At 40.3% G+C, this 15,247-nt stretch overlaps 1 protein-coding gene across 8 annotated transcripts in view; it reads right to left on the bottom strand.

Moving 5' to 3' along the window:
* The window catches only part of ubr5 (ubiquitin protein ligase E3 component n-recognin 5), a 37,567-nt gene that overhangs the window by 1,973 nt on the left and 20,347 nt on the right, over window positions 1–15,247 (bottom strand). For 2 of the 8 annotated variants that reach the window (XM_054782185.1, XM_054782184.1), the window contains exons 22-55: window positions 15,067–15,193; window positions 14,832–14,983; window positions 12,599–12,694; window positions 12,227–12,350; window positions 12,018–12,115; window positions 11,217–11,374; window positions 11,020–11,111; window positions 10,740–10,886; window positions 10,467–10,585; window positions 10,247–10,373; window positions 9,972–10,101; window positions 9,668–9,828; window positions 9,307–9,546; window positions 9,025–9,148; window positions 8,755–8,866; window positions 8,532–8,663; window positions 7,515–7,772; window positions 7,157–7,425; window positions 6,762–6,973; window positions 6,413–6,646; window positions 5,709–5,782; window positions 5,453–5,625; window positions 4,605–4,718; window positions 4,008–4,225; window positions 3,677–3,797; window positions 3,049–3,394; window positions 2,805–2,892; window positions 2,557–2,701; window positions 2,093–2,223; window positions 1,479–1,539; window positions 747–928; window positions 564–648; window positions 326–481; window positions 55–168 (exon numbers count right to left, since the gene is read on the bottom strand). In XM_054782185.1, coding sequence (XP_054638160.1) covers window positions 55–168; window positions 326–481; window positions 564–648; window positions 747–928; window positions 1,479–1,539; window positions 2,093–2,223; window positions 2,557–2,701; window positions 2,805–2,892; window positions 3,049–3,394; window positions 3,677–3,797; window positions 4,008–4,225; window positions 4,605–4,718; window positions 5,453–5,625; window positions 5,709–5,782; window positions 6,413–6,646; window positions 6,762–6,973; window positions 7,157–7,425; window positions 7,515–7,772; window positions 8,532–8,663; window positions 8,755–8,866; window positions 9,025–9,148; window positions 9,307–9,546; window positions 9,668–9,828; window positions 9,972–10,101; window positions 10,247–10,373; window positions 10,467–10,585; window positions 10,740–10,886; window positions 11,020–11,111; window positions 11,217–11,374; window positions 12,018–12,115; window positions 12,227–12,350; window positions 12,599–12,694; window positions 14,832–14,983; window positions 15,067–15,193 — 5,120 coding nt within the window. Of the gene's footprint in view, window positions 1–54; window positions 169–325; window positions 482–563; window positions 649–746; window positions 929–1,478; window positions 1,540–2,092; window positions 2,224–2,556; window positions 2,702–2,804; window positions 2,893–3,021; window positions 3,395–3,676; window positions 3,798–4,007; window positions 4,226–4,568; window positions 4,719–5,452; window positions 5,626–5,708; window positions 5,783–6,412; window positions 6,647–6,761; window positions 6,974–7,156; window positions 7,429–7,514; window positions 7,773–8,531; window positions 8,664–8,754; window positions 8,867–9,024; window positions 9,149–9,306; window positions 9,547–9,667; window positions 9,829–9,971; window positions 10,102–10,246; window positions 10,374–10,466; window positions 10,586–10,739; window positions 10,887–11,019; window positions 11,112–11,216; window positions 11,375–12,017; window positions 12,116–12,226; window positions 12,351–12,598; window positions 12,695–14,831; window positions 14,984–15,066; window positions 15,194–15,247 lie in introns of all 8 variants that reach the window. The other 6 variants (XM_054782179.1, XM_054782180.1, XM_054782183.1 and 3 more) reach the window with 5 other exon arrangements.

Genomic DNA, 15,247 nt, shown 5'->3' on the forward strand with positions numbered 1-15,247 from the left:
TAGGTCACTAAATTTGAGGTGTGTTCACTGCCAGTAGAAAGTCAAGAGACTCACATGGAGAGGTTGCTCAGCCACCACCAGCATTCTGTGCTCTGCATACTTTCGCACATACTCGTACACATTGAGGGGAGTTACTGGCATGTTGACCCCCCCAGAGAGAAGCTCCACCTAAACCAGGAGGATCAGAGTCAATAATGGTACATACATTGGACCCTACAAAGTCCCACATGGTGTACAAGTGGTACAATTTTTAGCTCAACCAAAACTATTTGCGTGACAATTCACCTTGTGATAGATTGTATAGATTGTAAATTCAGGAAATTACCTGTCCAGCCCCTTCTTCTTTGCAGAGGTCAATAGCAAAAGCCAAGTCCATAGCAGCAAATACAGCCTCAGCTTCACCAGCCAGTGAATGGCGAATCAACTGCCGCAGACTTTCGTACATGACAGGGTCGAAGAATGCAAAATCGTGCCAGTTCACCTGCAGCATATGACAGAGTAGCTTTTACTATAACCACTTTTTATTTTGTCACAATATGTATTTGAAGAAAGCATTTGCCTACCTTCCTTCCGAGCAAGACCTTGATAACGTGTCTGTTCAATGTTATTGGACAGAGCTCATTCTGAAGAAGACACAACCCCAATATCCTAAAATGAAAATAGGCATGTTAAAAAGTTACTGTGCCCTCTTGAAACATTTTGGTTGAGTAACCAATTGCTTCTGACCAGCAAGAATAGTTCATTACCTGCCGATATTGCGGAAGCAGTTTAGTCTGGCTTCTGTGTTCTTTCCGGGCCGAGGGGAGTAGAAGCCTCGTTTGCCAGGCTGATAGAAAAGGGGAGCGTTGTCGTCCCCATCGTCTGGGTCATCCAGCTCCATATCCACCACACTGCGGGTTGAACCGTGACGTTTCCGGTTCTCCAGTTGCTACAGCCGCAAAAAAAACCCAAAACAACCTGTATGTTAACATTTGTCAGCTATGACTGTGTCAAAGGTTGGAATTATAAAAATACTGCATGGAATAAGTGACAACTGTTTTTTTTTCTCCAAGTGGGACAATTCAGATTTGGGCCAGCGCAGCGCAGAGAAAAAATAAACTATTAAATTGTATATATTGTATATATATTGTATATATTGTATCTCAGATCCGAATTAGGTCTATAAGTGAATATCTGGCAATGCGATTGGCTTACTTTACTTGCATTTAAACAAATAAAAACTCAGGCCAGGCCAAAAAAGGTAAGTAATGTTGAAGTACTAGTAGTAGTATGTAAGGAATTTAAATACAGTGATTTACATATACTGTATTATGTGAATGACAAGCAGATGTAAATAAAGAGTAAAAAAAAAAAAAGGTTTGCAAACTTAGACCGGCTGTGTATGCTGCTGAAGCACAAATAGACCAAAGGGCAATTAAAATTATTTAATTATAGTACCTGTATCAAGGAATAGATGAGGGGGGAAAAAAAACATTTACTTGTGTTTTCTCTGGAGCTTCCAGAAGACCCAGGTCCAGTATACTGTCGGCACCATTTTCCCTGGAGAAGACAAAGAGTTCACGGTTGGTCACACTGAACAAGTGCATCTGGTAAATAAACTACGGTTTAGGTTCTGTTGCACCTAAATAGCAAAGTCTTTGACAGGACTTTACATTAGCATAATTTCCCCACCAGCTCCTCATTGTCGCTGGTGACACTGTGCATTCGAGCCACGGCCTGTTTACTTGTCCCATCGCTTCTATTCTGCTTTATTACTGTCGGTTTGACTTCTGGATCATTTTGAGTCTTTTCGTTTTATTGTGACTTGTGTTGGTTATGATTAAGACCCTGCAAGGAGTGATGTCATTCCTGTCATTCTATGACTGAGATATATTGTGCGCATTCTTTTGCGTGCGTACAGGTGTGGAATCACGCCGGGACCTAGGCTACTAAGAGGAGGGGATGCAATTAGCGTACTAATACTAGCCAAAGGTGTCAGACTGTAGGTGTAAGGGGGCTGAGGCACGGTACAATTAGCCTAGTATAAGTATTACTACATTAAAAAGGAAGTGTTGGTTGCTAGGTTTAGCGTGTATTGTGCATTTATTCTAACCTTCCATGTGCAATAAGCAGCTCCATAGCCTCTTCTACTCTGGCTCTGAGAGAATCCTCACTTGCCAACAGCAGTAGTAGTTGTGCAGGGGACAGCTCCAGCAACATGCCTGTGATTTTACTGGCAAAAGCCTGCAAAGCCAAAACAGCAAGTCTTATTATGGTCTAGGAATCATTATTTACAAACTAAAACCACCTAAAGGAATTCAAACATTCCCATCATTGTTTCAAAAAGCCAAAACAGTGTTTCCCCACCACTGGACTGCTCCAAATTACTGTGCCGCGTGAAATTATTCAATTTCACTCAGTTGGGTGGAAAATGATTAAATTATTCATTCATTCTTATGTATTTATTATTTACAACAAATGTATCTTTGTTTCTGTATTATTATAATCCTTAATGTAACTTTGTTAAGCATGTTTGAAATACACTACCATAAATGGACACAGGCGCTCATACCCTACCGGTTGCATTGCATGAACACGTGGGTACAGTCTTTCTCCCAAGGCTTGTCTGTGGGCAGGTAGGGGGTCAGGCTCATCACTTGGGTTGCCTTCTGATGATGGCCTGAATGGCCTGGTGTCTATGGACAGTTGTCTCCTAGAGTCTCTGTGGCATACCAACACAGGCAAGCAGCGCTGTCAGTCTTCCAGCGGCAAAAGCCACAGTGGTGGCCGTTTCAAAAATACGAAAATGTGTAGCTCAAGTTTACCTATCCCTGTCTCTCCTGGAGCCCGCTCGTAGACCTCCACTTCTCCTCTCCCTTTCCCGATCTCTGTTTCTCAAACGCTGCATTAGATCTGCACAAACACCAAGAAAAAGTTTACTTTGAAGTATGCTTCCATTTTAAATCTCAAGTTAACTCATCAGTTTGCAAGAATGAACTAAAGTTCCAAAATACAGTATATAATTTCTTTATATTTTCATACTTGAATTGTAATCGTGATGACACGTACTGCTGGCCTGCATGCCCTTGCTGACACTCTGGACGCAGTCCAAATTGGGAAGCTTGTCGTTAGAAAGGAGTGCCAGTGCAATGGCTGTGTAGAAGCTGCGGGCCACACCACTGCCCTCGCCAGGCTCATCCTTAAAGGTGACTTTTACCCGATGCACAGCCATTGGTGTGGTTGTGCAGCGCCTGCCAAAATGAGTGTTTAGCTGACGCATGGTCTGTTGTATTAGTTGGTCTCTATCTCGATCAACTTCAAGGGCCAAGTCTCGGGATTGCAGGTTTCTTAACTTCTCCATTTCTCGTCGGAATTTAGATTCTTTCACCTCAAAGCCACCAAGCTCTGTGAGGATCTACAAAAAAAACCCAAAAACAAACAAACAAAAAAAAACAAGATGTCATTAATTAGGAAAGTTGCACTGAACAGCCAAAACTTTGATAGCCAGCACAATCAAATGAAAAAATTCTCACTTTACAAAGATAACGTACAGTTTTGACACTGTCAGACATGCATGTTATTTTGTAGTTTGCAGTGTTGTATAGATACACCGCAACATACTGAGAATTGATTTTTTTCATATATTTTGTCCCTTTTATGTAGCTAAATAAAGTGACCCAAGTATAACAAGAAGTACCGATCCAGGCTCAGCTCCGACATCCTCCATGAAGACACGACCAAAGAGTTCCAGTGACAGACGCCAGCGTCCAAGCAGCATGTCGTGTGAGATCATCATCCCCATGAAACTACAGTGAGGTCTACACACACAGGGAGGCAACAGGGAGTGTCATTGTTTAGTCTGTTGCCATAATATAACATGGAATTATACCAAGTTAAAGACTATTATATTAGTGTTAGCATTCTGCTGACATCATTGTAAAACTGGTATGTCCCTGAATAGTAAAGATGATACAATTTGAGCGTTTTGCACAATTATTATATTTAGTCAGCAAACTACTGTTTGCTACCTGAATGATGGGAGAGGAGGTCCATCACTTTCAGTGAGGCCAATCTCAGCTAGCAGGCTGCTTTTCAGCTGAGCAGCAAGGTCATGGGGTGAAGGACCAGCTTTTGAGGCTTCTAGCTCCTGGTCTGCAAGTGACTGGTCCTCAGAGCACCGCTGAGCAGTCTCCATACTCATTACGTTCTTCAGGTTAGCCGAGTAAGACATCTTGGTGGGAAGGACCTGGAGTGACAAATTAAAATTCATGTCAACGGGTCTTGAAATGACAGCGTGAGGATGAAAGAAGGCAAATGGGTAAATGGGACACAAAATAAACAGGCATATGCGGTGTTCTAATATCCACTTGAATTGCTGTGAGAAACATAACTATCCAGTATAACCATTATTGTCTAATTATTATTCCTAACGCTTTACTTGAGCAATGGGCATATCGGAAAGGAAATAATCAATCTGGATAGCTTTTACAGAGATCTGTAAGACAGTAAGGTAACCAATTAATTCCATTACATGTAAACATTAGAACACAGCTGTGAGCATGTTTGTTATATGAAGAGGGGTAGTATACCTGCGAGGGGGAGGGTACAGAGGAGCCCAAGTTTACCTCCAGGCAGTTCCTGTCCACGCTTGCCTCAGCCAGGCCTTTGGTTGCCAGGTAGGAGGATGAGTACAAACCCTGAGAGGGTCGCCCGAACAGATCCTCCTTCCTCGCATTAGGCTGAAAAAGTAGCAGTATAATTAAACCATATGTTACTACAAATAAAAACACCACCTTATGATAATCACTTAATGGTGTAAAAAAAAAAAAAAAAATCATAAACTGTGGAAGAACCAAAGATGAATTCCCCAAAAGTTAAAAGATTTGGGGTTTAAGCAAAATTTTCTGGAACAGTATGCCTCGAAAGTTAAACAAAACTTCAATAATCCTACATGATGTCACATGGGGTGGCTTTTTTTGTGTTCTCTCTGATGTCCCAAAGAAAGTTCACTATAGCAAATATGTCGAGTGTGATGATGAGCAGTTCGGGACTTACTGCAAAATAGTTAACAGTCTGTTTAGAAGTAATACAATAATTACATACAAATGTAAATTTTTACAAAAGGAGATGACTGTCCAGTCGAAAGTATAAATCCTAATGAATAACATAAAAATGAGGTTTTATGACCGCAACAGTTAACATTCAAATTTATATTATTTACAATGGGGAAACCATTTGAATTAGAAAAACTAGGAAGTCAACCATGAAAAAAGGTTCTGTTCAACTTTGAAGGTTCCAATGCGTAGTTACCAACACACCACAATATTTAAACTAATTAGCAAATATAATATTTAAAATGTCTTCATTTATATATCCTACTTAAGGGAAAGCTCAATCTGAATGGAGGAGGGATCTTTAATTTATAACTTCAGTGCCTTGTGGCAAGGAGGACGTACTAGGCAACAACTCTCACCTGCAGGAGGTGCGGCTGGTCTGCTAGTGGTATGGCCTCGGCCAAAGGAACGTCAAATGGGTTGGGTGGGATGCAGCCTAAGAAGGTCATGGAGTCAGAGCGACGGAAGAAAGGATGATTCTGACCCGTTTCAGCGGGAGCAGCGTCTTCATCCTTGTCCTGTAAAGTTGAACCTACAGTGAGAAAAAAAAAAAAAAGACACTGTTAAACACAAATAGACCACTTAATTGAAATGTATCTGATTTTTCTTACGTACTTTGATTGGTGTCCTCATCATTTTCATGTTCAGAATCCTCATTGTCCAAACCCAATTCCAAAATCTCGCGATTCCTACAAAAAGGTGAATATGAAGAGCAAAGGTGTCAAAGTGAGGCAGCAAAGTAAAAAAAAAAAAAAGAAAAAAAAAAGAAAAAGAAAAAAACCTTAACCAGAAAGCAAGTGCATACCATAGAATAATGAGAATACAAATAGTATATATAAAAAAAGATATAACCTTTTTCAGTTAAATTTTGTTCTTTATAAATAACTGTCAAATTAAATGTATTCACATTTTGGAAATAATTAAGTTTCTTGTATTTTATAATTTTCTATTTATTTTGGTCTGATGAAGCAACAAATGAAGCAACAAACTATGTTAAACTTTCTCACTGGGGCAGCTGGATAAACTCAGAGGCCAATGAGGATAACAGGGAAGCAAAATTCAACTGAAACCATTAGTGGCTACCTAAAATATGGTTTAGTCTCTTCCAGGCAGGCAAATACGCCTAATCCCTTATGTGTTGTGTGCCGGGAGAGTTTAGTTTTATCCGTTATTTTGGATTGAAGTTCAAAGGAACGATCCAAGACTTTCCACACTGGCAGTGAAGACTACAGTACAGTATATTGGTAGGAAGCCAAGTGTGTGATGGCTTTGCAAGTATGACTCAAAAACCAAATGTGAGGCATGATATGCCCAATTACCTCTTTCTATCCATCTGTGGGGTTTCAAGAGTTGTCTGCTGGTTCATGGCCTTAATCCAGTAGATTAGGGCCTGGAAAACATAGGCCACGTGTTTCAGCGAGCAAACATCCAGCACTGGAAGCACATCTGAGTGCTCATCATTGTGAGAGCGCATGAGTGATAAGGCATAGTTTAGGAAGTCGCCTCGTGCAGACATCATGCCTTGGCGAGCTGTCAGTAGAGTGGCTGCTCTCCTGAAAAACAAAAAGTGAGCCACTATTATATTTCACAAACCACTATGCAGCTCCATAAAATATGCAAAAGGATGAGGAGAGCATAAAGTCACTGATTATTTTTATTTTTTTGTACCTGCGGCCTTCTAGAGTGCGGAGGTTGGCCTCCTCCCGAGCAGTCATGCGTTCCCGACGTGCTGAATGTTGAGAGGCATGAAGTGGGTGACTGGGGTGACCAGGGTCTCCAGCAGATGACAGGGCAGACCCATATCTCAACTGAGCCTCTGTGGAATCCATGATGGACACCATCCAGTTCCAGGTGGGTATCAACTTTTCCTCAACATAGTTCTGATTCAACAAGTGGAGAACATTTGTCTTGATAGTTAATAGAGCAGAACAGATAAAGAAAACCTCATGTACCTGTATAGTAAAACATTCTGAAACGCACACAAAATATGACTGATTGAAAAGTGTGCTGTGATATTATGATGTTAGTATTAATCAAGAAGTGTTTGTATTTCTACAGCTTACCTGCAGGTTCACCGCATCTTGATAGGTAAGCTTTACAGAGGCCGGATACTGTGAGTAGACAAGGTGGTTGTACTTTGGAATCAAACTCATGAGATCTGAGATCTGTCTAATAACTATACTGTAGGCCCTGGCTAGGCTGCTGGCAGATGTCAGATAGCTGCTGGAGTTGCTGGCTTCCAGAGCAGCTGCAGCTGCAGCGGCACTAGAGGTGATTGCACTTGAACGACGCAAGTTTGTAGGGTCAATGTATATGAGGCCAGTTGAGCTCGCTGCTAAAACAAAAATATTACAGCCATCATTGATTGTTATTCATGCACAAAAATGCATTCAAGTAAAAATGCAACAAAGATCCACTGACCAGCTGACGTTGAGGAACTGGGAGGGGCACTTCCAGCTGCCCTTTGGCTGGGGGTGTTTCGAACTGCCCATTGCATGGATCGAGGAGCCTGAGCTGCACTGTTGGCATGGGAAGCATTAGTTGTCCTTTCCAGGGGCTCATCAAACAGAAATGTTTCTGGGTCAACATCATCGCTCTGACTGCTGCTGCTGTCAGAGTCACTGGAGTCATTGGACTGAGAGTCGTCCTCTGAAAAGAAGGCCGGGACACTGCTGGCACCTTTAAAAAAAAATGAGGAAAAAACACACAGATGGGAAGTTACTAATTTGTGCATTTATCTGCATCACTGTTTACTTGTATTAAGGCAGGGGTGCATGTTAGTGAAACACACCACAACAGGCCCAATTAGCTCTGATGTGACAGTGATAACATTGAGGCAACAATTCAAAACAACCACGCTCTAATTAACTTCAATTTTAAAAAGTGCTTTGTGGCAGACTTCTGTGATAGGAATTTCAGTCACACTAAAATGGATTTTCTGACTTTGTTCAGGAAATTAGGTTAAGCATAATAAACATGATTAGTATAAAACCGATAAGAAAACGTACAACATTTGTAAAGGCTACAAGTACATTAGCGTTATTTGGTGAGTGGCAGTATTAGTAAAAAATTAAATTAAATAAAAAGAATTTGCAGCAGGAAACTGTATGTGTTTTGAAGAATCACTCTTGCCCTCACATCTGTATATGTATGGAAGTAAAGGAGGAGCTCATACCAAAAATAGGATATGGGAAGGATACACTACTGCCTGTAATTGAAATACATTGGGTATTCAGCCAGGAACCATTTTATCTGCTGTATTATTAGCTCTCCAAAACTGCCTAAAACCCAAAATGCTGACTAGTGGCTTTGTGAGGAGTGAAGCAGTCTGCAACTTATAGACAAGGCACACCACAGCGCGGCACAACATTTAAGAGAAATGTTGAACTCTGTTTCATGAAGTAAAAATCATTTAGAAGAATAAAAATAAAACCCAACCTGCTTCAGAGCCAGCTGTGGCTGCTGTAACAACACTCCTGCGGCCACTAGCATTATCCTGATTGCTGTGGTTGCTTTCACTGTCGCTCTCCGTTTCTGCCGCTGCGAGAAGATCAAGTTCCATGTCACTCCCTAAAAAGGATGACCACAGACAAGAAAATGCAAAATTTCTCTTTAGGTCATGGTTCCTAACTTTAGTGTCAAGAAAAAGTCAGTGCCACACCATCCTCATCGTGCTCATCATGCTGCCCTTCTGCTTCAGCATTTTCCTCTCCCTGCTCTTCTTGATCGTCATGATGGTCTTCCTCACCCGCTACTCCCTCCACCACTTCAACCTGAGAAATAAGAACAATTTAATGAAATCCACTGACCAACTCTTTAGAGACAAACATCATTCATCACAGTAAAATATTCTAACCGTTTCCATTCTGGGAGCAACATGTAGTTAATACATTGCATCTTCTGGTAAATGTGGCTTTCTTGAGCCTCTCACCTCTTCCACATCTGCTGATACTATATCATCCTGTTCCTCGTCTCTGCCTCTGACAGGCTGAGACTGGCTGCTGTGCCGAGGTTGGGGGTTCCTGATGATATAAGAAGCAGTAGTCTGACTGGAACTGGAAAAAAGGAAAACATCTACTAAAAAAGATTCTTTTTTGGTTTAATTGTCAAAATAGCCGCATATAAAAACATATAAAACACACTAATGCCAGCATTAATTAACTTACATAAAACACATGTTTTCATTAAAAGGAAGAAGAAAAAAAAAACATACTTGGTAGACTGATCAGGTGAAGGTCTTGGAGGAAGTGGTTCAACAGAGAAGAGCTCCTCACTGCCCTGAACAGCATCAATACTTGTACTAGCCAAAGTAAATGGGGCTGTTGGTCTTGCGATGCCCATTCGAACTGGAACAATCAGCGACTCTGCCACATTACAGAGCTCCTCCACAGCATAGGGTAGAAGAGCTTGGAAAACACGCCTGCATTTACCAATGGGCTGGGGTATAAAGTTGCTATGTTCAAGAAATAAGAGAAAATCAGGGTGGCAGAAATCAGAAGAACAATTAACAAGTGCATATTATACCAAGGGAAAGAAATTAAAATTCTTATTTTTTTATGATTTGGTGTACTTACTTTTTCTTCTTTGATGAGGCCATCTCCACACTGAGGATCACAAATACTCTAGACACAGAGCGTAGAAACCTTCTAGTGACATTGACTGCTTCCTCTCTTCGACCAGGTGTATACTTGATCTGCAGCTCTTTCACCAGTGTACCGAGTAAAGTGTCTATAAACTGACAGAGGAAAAAGAACAACCTCTGTTCATTTGAAAGTTGTATGAAATTGCAAAAAATGTAGACAAAGGTTTAGTTTCACAATATAACAGCATAGGAGCAATGTTGTATGGCCCTGGACAACTGGTGGTGAGTGGTCTTACAGTGATGTCAGGTGCGCACTTGACAATGAGACAGTGGGTGAAACAGTCAAGGCGAATGGTGCCACTCTGCTGATTCAAATAGACCTGCTCTTCAGGGAGGAGGTGGGCAATTCTGCTGCTTGCACTAAGACTAACAAAGAAAACAGAAATCAAACTGATTGGCTTAGAGAACAAATCTATGTATGGTAACAATATAGTTCATCCACAGCAAGGTTAGAACGTGACTGAAATAATATGCTTCAACAAGCCCTATACATATCATTGTATTTGCTTACGGGTCTTTATTCTCTTGTGAACCAAACATGATCATAGACTTCAGAGCATTCCAGTCCTGCAGAACCCTCTCCAGAGCCAGCTGAGCAAAGCGGGGAGGCTCCAGGTCATGATCTGGCATGTCAGAGTCTAAAATTGGGGGGGGGAGACAAAACACCAACATATTTTCGTACGACTTAGGTATGAGACAACTCATTGAAATAAAACTAGCCTATAATGGACCTTCTGCACTTGCAGCCTTGCGATTCCTGTCCTCTCTGATGCGTGGTGGTCTGTACTGACAGTGTTCAACACTCTGCCTGGCAACAGTCTGCACTAGAAATAGTAGTATATGCTCACCCCTAGAGATGAAAACAATCAGAATCAGAAATGTCCCCAGCATAACCCCTTCCATTAATTTGAAAACTGACCTTGCAATCCAACCAGAACTCAAATATATCACAAACCAAATCAGGAAGTACTTATATCCACGTTTATTGGAGATGGATAACTTACCTGCTATTTGGTGCTGTAACCAGGTTAGTGGTCGTAAGCAACCTGTATAGCAGATCAAGGCGAGCAGCCTTTTGGCCAGCAATCAGTGTTTTACACTTGCATTTTTCCCAGCAGTCACAGTATGCTGTGGGAGAGGTCCTCTTGAGTCTGACAAAATATACAATGCAATTTTATTGTCTAATCTATGGTGGATACAAGATTAAGATACAATTAAGATACAACACTACTACTTGAGACATTTACAAATCTTAAAATAGCCACATTCAACACTAGGACTTACTTGCAGTCATGTCCTTTGTGACACACCCTGGCACACTCAGTGCAGCAGCAAAGAGACTCAAGTAATCCACATGTCCGACACTCAAAGATGTCCTAAATACAAAAGTCAATGTCAAAGACAGCTTTCTACTTAACATTCATGTAATTCAATTATATGCAGAGATCCTTTCCACTTAAGCCCCAAGTGTATGGGCTAACCTGATTAATGTGTTCAGCCCCAGTCCAAGTGAAACTACATGTGTCGTTGCAGCAGAGGACATAAAGGGGTGAATCGTCAGGGTTCGTCCCTAGCGGACAAATCATTTCCATGAAAACAGAATCTGAATCCTCCTTCTCTGCAATGCCTGGATCACCCACTGTGTTCAAGAAATAGAAGCAGAACAAAAAAGGTAAATGTATGGGAATATAATTGACATATGGTGGTACTATGCAAAAAAACACATCCAGCAATTCCATCACAGTGATAACCTGAGCAGTTCAGCAAAATAGGTCAGGATTCTCATATTTCAGACGAGTTGTAATTATTCAGCTGCTATGACAGCAAACAAAATACTTAAATCTTGAAATGCTCTGACAGATTGAAGCTATTCTGTGAGAATGGAAGAAATGTGTCAGAGCTGGAAATTATTAGGTGTCCTCAGACAACTTTTTCCATTTGTGATACGATAATGCAGCCTTGAATATCGTCCGATACCAATGTTGATCAGATATCATACTTTTATTAGTTGTTAGTAGTGTGGAATGTCAGAAAAGGCTTATTTAAGTGATATTACTCAGACAGAAGAATAGCAACAGTAGGAATGAAAAAAAAAAGACCCATTCACTTCTTGATACATCTGGTGTATGGCTTTATCCACAACAGGCATAATGTAGTGAGGCGTGACGTGCTCTCTGAAGCATTTAAACCAGACAGTCAAATTTTGCTTGTAAGCTGATTATGTCCTTTCAAAGGACAACCAAGTGTACTAGATAAAGCAGGAACTCAATGTCTTAACTTACCTTTAGCCATTTTCTGTGCTGCCTCCAGTACAGTGATGGCTGCAGGGTAGGCTCTCCCACTGACTGCCAGCATAAAAGGGGTCATTCCTCGGGCATCCCTTAAAACGAAAAACAAATGTTTTTCATGTAAAAGTGCCAATAGTCAAAATAAAATTAATAGAAAAGGCTTGGTATTTCTAATTATGTACATACGAAAATAAAAAGCATACTTAGCAGACAGTAGTTCACGTAGATGAGGCCTCAGAACAACACTGTCACACATCAGCTTCAGAATGAGGTGGGCATTGGCCTTCCTGTCTTTGGATTCAACAACAGAAGGTTCCGTGGACGGCCCTGATCATATTTCAAAATAAAATAAAAAAAACATTAAAAACAACACAGAAGAGAAAACATGTCTGGACACAGGTATAATACCTAAAACTCAAGCATTTCGAAGTTACTGACATTTTTTTTATTAGACTGGTTGGTCTTGACAGAGGTTCAATGCAAGGCCAATGCAATGCAAGCACAAATTCACCAAAAATGCAGTGAATCAATCACTTTGATTATATTTGTACTATATCATGAAACTACTAGGAGACCTGGTATGGTGGAGGTGCTAGGGCCCTGGCTGGTCCCGGTGGAGGCTGTTGCTAGTGAGCCGACAGGTGGTGCTAAAATGAAGTCAATGTCACCATCTGTCAAGAGAAGATAAAATAGCAATCACAAACCCCAATTAACTTGGTTTTTGAATTTCAAAAATCAGTTTTTCAATCATTTGTAGAGTAGAAACAAATCAACTGACAAATATTTATTGAATAATCACCATTTGATATCACACATATTGTTTGATTGTTCATTCATTAATTTTTAGTGAAATTATGTAGTGACATTAAAAAAGGGGTACAACTCATCTGTGAAGACAATACAATACCTGGAGCCCACACTGCAGACTTTTTTTTTTTTTTTTTAAATCAGGTAGTAGTTGCATGCATGCTGTTATGCAATGACAAAGTAACTACCTTCGAAATACAGAAAAAATACACGGTAATAGTGTTATACTGTTGCATTAAGGCAAATGTTCACCGTTTGGCTTAATGTATCACACAATGAACATGTTTGTGTCGATTTGAGGGAATATATATGACATTTTTGTAATACTTTTCATACAGTACATGGCAAGCTGAGCCTTTTGTAGAAGAGCTTGCTATTAGTGTCCTAAACAACAATGGGGTAAATAACAGTACAAGTCTAAAAAAGCTAACAACTAAAAGGCTCCTAAACATTTAGACAAGAGAAGAGGCAAATTTCTCCTAAGAATGGGATGATTTGCAATTAGTGTCAAATTAAATACTGACATAGGTGGACAGAAGAGGTATTTTCATAAAGCACCACTTTCTGCCACCTTTACTTGGTGTAACGACATACTGTACCTATTGTTTCTTGGGCGCGGGGGGTGGTTTACATACTGTACGTTTACATGCACACTATCAGATTAGATAGGTCCTTTATGATTTAGTAGAGAAATTCATAAAATTATGAACAACTGCCATAGTTAATTCTCTCTGTGAAGTCCTAGTCCACATGCACTTACTCTAATTCAGATTTTAAAATCTAAAATATAATTTTGGTCATTTCAACTCTTAAGTGTGTGGGTTTCCAAACAAGGAAGAGCGATGGTACATGCTGGTAAACCAACTGTTATTGGCAAAAGGTCAACTGGTCAACCCTCATTCCGTGTGGAAGTGGTAAGTTTTTGGCTTCTTTGACCTTCTTCCCCACTCCGTTTCAAACTCTTAAGTTGAGAATAAGTAAATTGTCGAGGCTAACTAGTTAGCTCGGTAGATTGCTATGCTAGTGGCGGTCTCTGTTATGCCCCTGTAGTGATCCCGTAGCCTGCGCAATGTGATGTAAACAAACAACAACAGGAGTGTAAAAGTGACTATTGGGGTGTTATTTTATGTCTACAGGGCTCTAATAATGTTAAAACAGGCATTTTGAAAGTTATAAGCAGGTTGTCTATGCTCTATGAAAATATTCAAATTACTCCATTTATTATATTGTCTATAATACTTTTGCTACAAAGTAAAGGCTGTTTTTTTTAGGAGTGGAATCAATATATTGTGCTTACTTTGACTATATCTACTGGTGTTATTGTTTACATATTACTATATATTTAAGTTGCTAATCAGCAGTCCACTTACTCAGCCCACAGAATAAAAACAAGGGTTTTACCATTCCAATGCATACATACAACTGAACTAAAAAGTGAGGTGCACATGTTGTGAAAAAAGCGCACAAGAGTTTAAGTCACAGATGAAATGACTATACAAAAAAACTGATTATCCCTGAACCTAAGTAAAACTAAAATAATGCTAATTGGTAATAGCAGAAAGGATATTTATGCACAAATAAATAGATGGCACAGACATTGACAGGGTGCATAAAAATACATTTGTACGTGTTAGAATAGACAAAATGAGTTGATTAACCCTTTCATCAGTTATTATTATACTTATTGTTTATGACTGTTAAATTATTTACAATGACTGCAAACTGACTCCTATTTCACCCCATTGGTGAACTGCCTTATCGTTTTCCTATGTACCATGGTAAAGAGTACAGTTTAAATTTAGTGTGTGAATTAATGTTTTGTGAACTAATGTATTGCAATTGATGTGAAATGGATGGGGTAGGATTGAATAAGCTTTGCTTCTTTCTACTCCTTTGGACATGTGGAATTGTGACAGATGACGTATTACAATTTAACTTGTGTACATGTTCAAAAGAAATTAAACCATAACCATGTGGCTAGAATAACCATGGCACACTCACCAGGGTCCATGGGTGGGGGGTCAGGGACCCAACTTGGTGGAGCAATTGGCGGTGACACAGGGTCCTGGTGGTCACTGGAGGATGGTCCTGACTCATGACGGCCAAGGCCAGCTGCTCTTAGAGAGCGCCGCATCATTTCTCTCAGTCGAAGTCTGAAGATAACACACAAATTATGAAGTGTACAACAAAACCGAAGGCATTTTCCTTTTCTTCCTTTGAACTGTATCTCACTCACCCTCTGCTACTGGAGGAGCCTGTCCTGTTTCCAGAGCTGTTGCTGGAGACCACAGAGATGGCATTTGCAATGGCCTCTACTGCAGATAAGCGCTCAGCAAATGTGTTCCGCTCTGACCTTTCAGCCTCTGAAATTGAACAATGGTTATTTAGCATTCGTGTACGAGTCAGAGAAAAGGAGG

Source organism: Dunckerocampus dactyliophorus, chromosome 7 (genome assembly GCF_027744805.1).
Source record: "Dunckerocampus dactyliophorus isolate RoL2022-P2 chromosome 7, RoL_Ddac_1.1, whole genome shotgun sequence".
Taxonomy (NCBI): domain Eukaryota; kingdom Metazoa; phylum Chordata; class Actinopteri; order Syngnathiformes; family Syngnathidae; genus Dunckerocampus; species Dunckerocampus dactyliophorus.